The sequence below is a fragment of the Durio zibethinus genome, chromosome 26 (genome assembly GCF_047325235.1).
Source record: "Durio zibethinus cultivar Kanyao isolate XHJ-2024 chromosome 26, ASM4732523v1, whole genome shotgun sequence".
Taxonomy (NCBI): Eukaryota; Viridiplantae; Streptophyta; class Magnoliopsida; order Malvales; family Malvaceae; genus Durio; species Durio zibethinus.
This window is the reverse complement of record NC_143187.1, coordinates 15837072-15847660: the sequence shown is the minus strand read 5'-3', so window position 1 is coordinate 15847660 and position 10589 is coordinate 15837072. Positions and strand designations below refer to the sequence as shown.

The 10589-nt window shown below is 30.0% G+C and overlaps 1 protein-coding gene across 1 annotated transcript in view; it reads right to left on the bottom strand.

The window, feature by feature from the left end:
* Nucleotides 1-616: 616 nt before the first annotated feature.
* The window catches only part of LOC111284072 (1,4-alpha-glucan-branching enzyme 2-1, chloroplastic/amyloplastic-like), a 32353-nt gene continuing 22380 nt past the window's right edge, over nt 617-10589 (bottom strand). Inside the window, exon 8 of the mRNA XM_089755038.1 lies at nt 617-10588. Coding sequence (XP_089611164.1) covers nt 10583-10588 — 6 coding nt within the window. The 3' untranslated portion in view covers nt 617-10582. The remainder of the gene's footprint in view (nt 10589) is intronic.

The following is a 10589-nucleotide window of genomic DNA, read 5'->3' as shown; positions in this document are numbered from 1 at the left end:
ACTTAGCACTGTGAAAAATCAAAACTAATGCAAGTTATCATGTTTCTGTGTTTGAGCAAGTTTAAAACATTGGATTCAAGATATATTTATTTCCATTTAAAAACTTTCTAAAACATTATTTCATACTTTTAAAGTTCGACTCCAGCAGAAATGGTTTTCAAACCAAAACAAAAAACCTTTAAAATCATTGAGCTTTGAGTTTGTGCATAACATATAAAAACACGTTAGCACACAGTTAATCGCATCAAGCCCCAATAACGATTTCACAAATGATATCCAAATATCAACAGCATCTCACAAATTTCCTGGAGCATTCATGAATCTGACTGAAAATGCATCTAAAGCAAATGAGTATGAAAAATTAAAAATTGTGCAAATGGTTTTTATATCAGAATTTGAGACTGTGCAGATGGTTTTTATGCCCATAATTGTTTAGAATCAAAATTTGGATTTTTTAAGCTCCAAAATCCTTCATAACATACACTTAACACTGTGAAAAATTAAAACCAATGCAAGTTATCATGTTTATGCATTTGAGCAAGTTTAAAACTTTGGATTCAAGATATTCATTTCCATTTAAAAACTTGCTAAAACAATATTTCATAATTTTAAAGCTTGACTCCAGCAGAAATGGTTTTCAAAGAAAAACATAAAACCTTCAAAAACAATGAGCTTTGAGTTGGTGCATAATATATAAAAACAAGTTAGCACACAGCTAATTGCATCAAGCGCCAACAATGATTTCACAAATGACATCCAAATATCAATAGCATCCCACAAATTCCCTAGAGCATTCATGAATCCTCCTAAAAATGCATCTAAAGTAAATGAGTATGAAAAATTAAAATCAAGCAAATCATTTTTATATCACAATTTGAAATTGTGCAGATGGTTTTTATGCCCATAATTGTTTAGAAATAAAATTTTGATATTTTAAGCTCCAAAATCCTTCATAAGTTACACTTAACACTTTGAAAAATTAAAACCAATGTCAGTTATCATGTTTCTATGTTTGAGTAAGTTTAAAACATTGGATTCAAGATATATTCATTTTCATTTACAAACTTGCTAAAATAATATTTCATACTTTTCAAGCTCGACTCCAGTAGAAATGGTTTACCAAGCAAAACGTAAAAGCCTCAAAAACATTGAGCTTTCAGTTTGTGCATAATATATAAAAACAAGTTAGCACATAGTTAATTGCATCAAGAGCCAGTAACAATTTCCCAAATGACATCCAAATATCAACAGAATCCTATAAATTCCCTGGAGTATTCATGAATCCTCCGAAAAATGCATCTAAAGCAAATGAGTATGAAAAATTAAAATCATGCAAATAGTTTTTATATCACAATTTGAAATTGTGCAGATGATTTTTATGTCCATAATTATTTAGAAACAAAATTTTGATATTTTAAGCTCCAAAATTCTTCATAACTTACACTTAACACTATGAAAAATTAAAACCAATGCAAGTTATCATGTTTTTGTGTTTGAGCAAGTTTAAAACTTTGGATTCAAGATATTCATTTTCATTTAAAGACTTGCTAAAACAATATTTCATACTTTTAAAGCTCGATTCCAGCAGAAATGGTTTTCAAAGCAAAACATAAAAGTTTCAAAAACATTGGGCTTTGGTTTTGTGCGTAATATATAAAAACAAGTTAGCACACTGTTAATCGCATCAGGCACCAATAACGATTTCACAAATGACATCCAAATATCAACAGCATCTCACAAATTACCTGAAGCATTCATGAATCCTCCTAAAAATGCATCTAAAGCAAATGAGTACAAAAAATAAAAATCTTGCGAATGGTTTTTATATCACAATTTGAAATTGTGCATATGGTTTTTATGCCCATAACTGTTCAGAAATGAAATTTTGATATTTTAAGCTCCAAAATCATTCATAACTTATATTCTACACTGTGAAAAATTAAAACCAATGCAAGTTATCATATTTCTGTGTTTGAGCAAGTTTAAAACTTTGGATTCAAGATATTCATTTCTATTTTGAAACTTGCTAGAACAATATTTCATACTTTTAAAGCTCAACTCCCACAGAAATGGTTTTCAAAACAAAACATAAAAGCTTCAAAAACATTGAGCTTTGAGTTTGTGCGTAATATATAAAAACAAGTTAGCACACAGTTAATCGCATCAAGCAATAATAACAATTTCACAAATGACATACAAATATCAATAGAATCCCACAAATTCCCTGGAGCATTCATGAATCCTCCTAAAAATGCATCTAAAGCAATTGAGTATGAAAAATTAAAATCATGCAAAAGGGTTTTATATCACAATTTGAGACTGTGCATATGGTTTTTAAGCCCATAAATGTTCATAAACGAAATTTTGATATTTTAAGCTTCAAAATCCTTCATAACTTACACCTAATACTGTGAAAAATTAAAACCAATGCAAGTTATCATATTTCTGTGTTTCAGGAAGTTTAAAACATTAGATTCAAGATATTCATTTCCACGTAGGAACTTGCTAAAACAATATTTTGATACTTTTAAAGCTCGACTCCAACAGAAATGGTTTTCAAAGCAAAACATAAAAGCTTCAAAAACATTGAGCTTTGAGTTTGTGCATAATATATAAAAACAAGTTAGCACACAGTTAATTGCATCAAGCACCAATAACGATTTCACAAATCACATCCAAATATCAACAGCATCCCACAAATTCCCTGGAGCATTCATGAATTCTCCTAAAAATGCATCTAAAGCAAATGAGTATGAAAAATTAAAATCTTCCGAATGGTTGTTGTATCACAATTTGAAATTGTGCACTTGGTTTTTATGCCCATAACTGTTCAGAAATGAAATTTTGATATTTTAAGCTCCAAAATCATTCATAACTTACATTTTACACTATGAAAAATTAAAACCAATGAAAGTTATCATATTTCTATGCTTGACAAGTTTAAAACTTTGGATTCAAGATTCAAGATATTCATTTCCGTTTTAAAAACTTGCTAGAACAATATTTCATACTTTTAAAGCTCAACTCCCATAGAAATGGTTTTCAAAGCAAAACATAAAAGCTTCAAAAATATTGAGCTTTGAGTTTATGAGTAATATCTAAAAACAAGTTAGCACACAGTTAATCGCATCAACCCCCAATAACGATTTCACAAATGACATCCAAATATCAATAGCATCCCACAAATTCCCTTGGGCATTCATGAATCCTCAAAAAAATGCATCTAAAGCAATGAGTATGAAAAATCAATATCGTGTTAATGGTTTTTATATCACAATTTGAAATTGTGCAGATGGTTTTTTTGCCCATAATTGCTTAAAAACGAAATTTAATATTTTAAGCTCCAAAATCATTTGTAACTTACACTTAACACTGAAAGTTCAAACCCAATGCAAGTTATCATGTTTCTGTGTTTGAGTAAGATTAAAACATTGGATTCAAGATATATTCATTTCCATTTAAAGACTTGCTAAATCAATATTTCATACTTTTAAAGCTCGATTCCGGCAGAAATGGCTTTCAATGCAAAACATAAAAGTTTCAAAAACATTGAGCTTTGGTTTTGTGCATAATATATAAAAACAAGATAGCATACAACTTATCTCGCATCAAGCACCAATACCGATTTCATAAATGACATCCAAATATCAACAACATCCCACAAATTCCCTGGAACATTAATGAATTCTCCTAAAAATGCATCTAAAGCAAATGAGTATCAAAAATTAAAATCTTAAGAATGGCTAAAGCAAATGAGTATCAAAAATTAAAATCTTAAGAATGGTTTTTATACCACTATTTGAAATTGTGCAGATGATTTTTATGCTCATAATTGTTCAGATATGAAATTTTGATATTTTAAGATCCAAAATCATTCATAACTTACATTTTACACTGTGAAAAATTAAACCAATGCAAGTTATCATTTTTATCTATTTCAGCAAGTTTAAAACCTCATATTCAAGATATTCATTCCCACGTAAAAACTTACTAAAACAATATTTTGATACTTTTAAAGCTCAACTCCAATAGAAATGGTTTTCAAAACAAAACATAAAAGCTTAAAAAACATTGAGCTTTGAGTTTATGAGTAATATCTAAAAACAAGTTAGCACACAGTTAATCGCATCAACCCCCAATAACAATTTCACAAATGACATCCAAATATCAACAGCATCCAACAAATTCCTTAGAGCATTCATGAATCCTCCAAAAAATGCATCTAAAGCAAATGAGTATGAAAAATCAATATTGTGCAAATTGCTTTTATATCACAATTTGAAATTGTGCAGTTGGTTTTTTTGCCCATAATTGCTCCAAAACAAAATTTGATAATTTAAGCTCCAAAATCCTTCATAACTTAACATTGTGAAAAATCAAACCCAATGCAAGTTATCATGTTTTTGTGTTTAAGTAAGTTTAAAAACATTGGATTCAAGATATATTCATTTCCATTTAAAAACTTGCTAAAACAATATTTAACAGTTTTAAAGCTCGACTCCAGCAAAAATGGTTTGCAAAACAAAACATAGGAGCTTCAAAATCATTGAGCTTTGAGTTTGTGCATAATATATAAAAACAAGTTAGCACACAGTTAATAGCATGAATCCTCCAAAAAATGCATCTAAAGCAAATGAGTATGAAAAATCAATATTGTGCAAATTGCTTTTATATCACAATTTGAAATTGTGCAGATGGTTTTTTTGCCCATAATTGCTCCAAAACAAAATTTGATAATTTAAGCTCCAAAATCCTTCATAACTTACTTAACATTGTGAAAAATCAAACCCAATGCAAGTTATCATGTTTTTGTGTTTAAGTAAGTTTAAAATCATTCATAACTTATATTTTACACTATAAAAAATTAAAACCAATGCAAATTATCATATTTCTATATTTGAGCAAGTTTAAAACTTTAGATTCAAGATATTCATTTCCATTTAAAAACTTGTTAGAATAACATTTCATACTTCTAATGCTCAACTCCCACAGAAATGGTTTTCAATGCAAAACATAAAAGCTTAAAAACCATTGAGCTTTGAGTTTGTACATAATATGTAAAAACAAGTTAGTACACAATCGCATCAAGCACCAATAACGATTTGACAAATGTCATCCAAATATCAACACCATTCCACAAATTCCCTAGAGCATTCATTAATCATCCTAAAAATGCATCTAAAGCAAATGAGTATGAAAAATTAAAATCATGCAAACGGGTTTTATATCGCAATTTGAAAATGTGCATATGGTTTTGAAGCCCATAATTATTCAAAAATGAAATTTTGATATTTTAAGCTCCAAAATCCTTCATAACTTACACTTAATACTATGAAAAATTAAAACCAATGCAAGTTATCATGTTTCTGTGTTTCAGCAAATTTAAAACATTGGATTTAAGATATTCATTTTCACGTAAAAACTTGCTAAAACAATATTTTGATGCTTTTAAAGCTCGACTCCAGCAAAAATGATTTTCAAAGCAAAACATAAAAGATTCAAAAACATTGATCTTTGAGTTTGTGCATAATATATAAAAACAAGTTAGCACACAATTATTCACATCAAACACCAATAACGATCTTACAAATGACATCAAACTATCAGCAGTAGTATCTCACAAATTTCTTGGAGCATTGATGAATCCTCCTAAAAATTCATCTAAAGCAAATGAGTATGAAAAATTAAAATTGAGCAAATAGTTTTTATATCACAATTTGAAATTGCGCATATGATTTTTGTGCTCATAATTGTTTAGAAACGAAATTTTGATATTTTAAGCTCCAAAATCTTTCATAACTTACACTTAACATTGTAAAATATAAAAACCAATACAAGTTGTCATGTTTCTGTGTTTGAGCAAGTTTAAAACATTGGATTCAAAATATTCATTTTCTTCTAAAAACTTGCTAAAATAATATTTCATACTTTTAAAACTTAACTTTAGCAAAAATGGTTTTCAAAGCTAAACATAAAAGCTTCAAAAGCATTGAGCTTTGAGTTTGTGCATAATATATAAAAAATTAAGTTAGCAATCACATCAAGCACCAATAAAGATTTCATAAATGGCATCCAAATATCACTAGCATCTCACAAATTCCCTAACGCATTCATGAATTCTCCTAAAAATGCATCTAAAGCAAATAAGGATAAAAAATTAAAATCATGCAAATGGTTTTTAATCACTATTTGAAGTTGTGCAGATGATTTTTATGCCCGTAATTATTCAGAAACGAAATTTTGATATTTTAAGCTCAAAAATTCTTCATAACTTACACTTAACACTGTGAAAAATTAAAATCAATGTAAGTTATCATGTTTTTATCATGTTTTTGTGTTTAAACAAGTTTAAAACATTGGATTCAAGATATTCATTTCCATTTAAAATCTTGCTAAAACAATATTTCATACTTTTAAAGCTCGACTCCAGCAGAAATGATTTTTAAAGCAAAACATAAAAACTTCAAAAATATTGAGCTTTGAGTTTGTGCATAATATATAAAAACAAGTTAGCACACAATTATACAATACAACGTGAGTGATGTGCATGTAGAGGAATAAGACTAGTTGCACAAGAATAAATTCAAGTACTATTCATGATAAAGTATGTGATGTTATGATTGATAGTGAAAGTTTTGAAAACGTTGTTTCTACTTTTACAGTGCAAAAATTAGCTTCAAAACAGTGGATCACCCCCAACCATATAAGTTGTCTTACCTGCGAAAAAAGAATCAAATTAAGGATAGCAAGAAGTGTTTAGTTCCTTTTTTCATAGAAAAGCAATACAAGGATGAAGTGTAGTGTGATGTAGCCCATATAGATGCTTACCTCAATGAAGAGGAAAAATCAATTACCTTCTTTGGTGAAAAGCTCAATGATTTTCGATTGAAGTACTCAATTTATAACAAGATGTTCTATGCTATTTATAGAGCTTTGTTCCTTTAAAGTCCATATCCCCGAGCCAAGTCATTTGTTCTTAATTATAGCCCTTGTCATTAGGGGTGTAAATGATATATTAGTACTCGCAAGCTACTCGGATTCGATTCGAATAAAACTCAAATTCGACTCAATCATTATTGAGTTGAGTTCGAGCTCGAGTAGCTCAACTCATCAATCGAGCCGAGTTCAAGTATTCTTATACCTGATTCGGATAACTCACGACCCTAACAAAGCTTTTATATTTTTATTATTTTATTTAATAAAATATCTCGAATTCGATCTCGAGCACAAATAATCGAGCTTTTGTCAAATATAAGAATCAAGCTTTTTTTTACATGTTAATCGAGCTCGAGTAGCTCAATTTCTATATCGAGTCAAGCTCGAGTTAAAAAAATAAAACTCAATCAAGTTCGAGCTGAGTTTCGAGCCTTGAATTTTGAATCGAGCTCAAGCTCGAGCTTGATATTGTATCGGCTCAAATTCGACCGATTACACTCTTACTTGTCATCATTCCCAAACCGATGAGAAAACTAATGTTATCAATCACAGCTTGAAAATTTTTGAGGAAACTGAAGTTATCAATCATAGTTTGAAAATTTTCTTAAGGAGTTATGCAGGAAAAAACTAAAACAATGGGAACTTGTTTTACTACAGGTGAAGTTCACCTACAATCACTCACTAAATCAAACCATTGTTTACAATCATTTTGAAATTGTTCTTAGTAAGAATGCAATCTGTCATTTGGATTTAATTCAACTTTATGCTAACTAGCATTTTGATGGAGATGTAAAAAAAAAAAACGAGTATTAAAATATTCATAAACAGGTTCAGAATAAAATTTTACAAAAAAATGAGAAATGTAAAAGGGCAATAATCATGCCTCGAAGACGTGAATTTCAAAGAACATGATTTGGTGTGGGATTACTTGCACAAAGAAAGGTTTTCACAATGGAAGTTTGACAAATTACAGTGTAAGACAGATAGTCGATTTAGAATTCACCAACGCATTGGAGAGAATGCCTATAAGATAGAGCTTTATAACACTTATGGAGTGTCTTCCACCTTCAATGTTGATGATTTGTCACCCTACCATGGTGAGAATACTAATTCAGACTTAAGGACAAATCTTTTCTAGTCAGAGGAGATTGACACCAGAGTATCCGCGTATCTTAGAACTTGGACTGAGACTAAGAAAGACTTATCCAAAAAAATAAGATTGCCCTATCTTTGGTCCAAATCCACTAAATAAATGCATAAATAAGGTGAACTGAAATAGAGAGATTATGTTCACATTAGCTAGAAGAGAAGAGCATGAAGGTAGATGAGATTGTGATCAGATTTATTATCATATAATCTACAAGAGTAAATGGGTAAAAGATTGCATTCACATTATAGAATATTGTGTTCACATGCAAATTCTTTGATTTTAGGCATGATTCTAGCAATTCAATCTAAAAGTTCTCATGTTAGGATGGATGTTCCTAATCTATTTATTTGCTGTTATTTTTTGGTAGAAAGCAGACTAGAATTTTTTTTATCTTTAAGCAATCTTTTAGATTGTTTTTCAAATTAATTTGAACACAATCTTCATATTACAGCCCACCTTACTTTTACATTTATTTAGTGAATTTAGATCAAAAGTAGGCCTATCTTATTTTTAGATATGTCTGCTTTAGTCTCAACCCAAGTTATATGATGTACAGACACTTCAGTGTCAATCTCCTCTGATTGAAAAAGACTTTTCTTCAAGTCTAAACTAGTATTCTTATCATGGTATGGTGACAAATCATCAACATTGAAAGTGGAAGAGACTCCATAAGTGTTGAGAAACTTTATCTTATAGGCATTCTCCCCAATGGTTTAAAGAATTCTAAATGGACCATCTACCTTAGGGTATAATTTACCAAATTTTTCTTGTGAAAACTTTTCTTTGTGTAAGTAATTTCACACAAAATCATGTTCCTTGAACTTCACGTCTTCAATGCATGATTATTGCTCTTTTATATTTCTCATTTTTTTGTAAAATTCTATTCTGAACCTATTCATGAAATATTTTTATACTTTGGATATTTTTTTCTAAATCTCCATCAAAATGTTGGTTAGCATAAAGTTGAATTAAATTCAAATGACATATTGCATTCTTATCAAGAATAATTTCAAAAAAGCTACTATCGATGGTTTGACATAGTGAATGATTGTAGCCAAACCTCACCTATAGTAAAACAAGTTTCTATTGTTTTAGTTTTTTTGTCTGCATAACTCCTCAAAAAAATTTTAAGTTGTGAATGATAACTTCAGTTTCCTCATCAGTTTGGGAATGATGACAAAGGCTATAATTAAGAACAAATGACTTGACAAGGGGATACTGACTCCAAAAAAACAAAGCTCTATAAATAGCATAAAACTTCTTATCATAAATTGAGTACTTCTGTCAAAAATCATTGAGCTTCTCACTAAAAAAGGCAATTGATTTTCTCTCTTCATTGAGGCAAGCATCTATAAAGGCTACATCACATCACACTTCATCCTTGTATTGCTTTCCTATAGAAAAAAAAACCAAACACCTCTTGTTAACCTTGATTTCATTCTCTTTTTACAGCCAAGATAGCTTATATGATTGAAGGTGATCTACTGTTTTGAGGCTTATTTTTAAAACTTTCACTATCAATCATAACATCACATACCTTATCTTGAACAATGCTTTTAGTGTGAAATTTATTCTTGTGCAACCAATCTTCTTCGTCTACATGCACATCACTTATGCCGTATTGTATAACAAGTGAGGATTCAAGATCACCATAGGTACTCTTAACATCTTTTTCAAGATCCTGGGGTACTTCAATAGGTTCTCTATTAGCATCTTCAAGATCTTCATCTTCAACTAACATAACTATCTTGAAAATTGAACACTTAGAATGTATATGTACAACTCCTTGGCACTTGAAGTCTCTTTAGGTTTGAGTGTTAACAATACTAGATTACGGTTTGCTATGAATGGCTCATTCCTTCTTTAAAGTTAGATTTAAAGAAGATTTTGTAAAAACACTAGTCTTGGATATGCTTCCCTTGTTAATATATTTTTTCACCAAAAGATCCCTTTGCTTTAAGTTATAGAGCCTAAGAAAGACATCTTGCCGAAAGTTATCTAAGAGATACTTTCTTTTAAACTCTATTTTCATCTTCTCCTAAGTTGTAATTTTTCAACCTTCTCTTTCCTTTTGTTTCTTTAGATTTTCTCACCAAAAGGATGCATGCTTTCTAAGTCTGATGGCCACTAGCATCACCTTGCCATGTTCAAGGCCATTATGGTATTCAAATATACGTTCCACCGTGTGTAACCAATCTAAGAATTCTTCAAGATGCTAGGTTGAAGTTGATTTTCAAATAGATAGTCTCCGACTTGCCATGGGTGAAATAGGATGCTATTATCAGAATCACTATTATTTCTATGGTATGGATTGGTTTCTCCTTCGTTGCCTCCTTATCTTTCCTTTCCCTTATTGTATATGCAACTGATGTTGTAGTTAAAAGATCTGTTGTGACATCTCCTCTATAAAGGCATCCTTTGGGTCAACATTGGTAGTTACTACAACATCGATATTGGCTTCAACCTCTTTTATTGGTGCTTGACAATGACGATCTGTCATAGC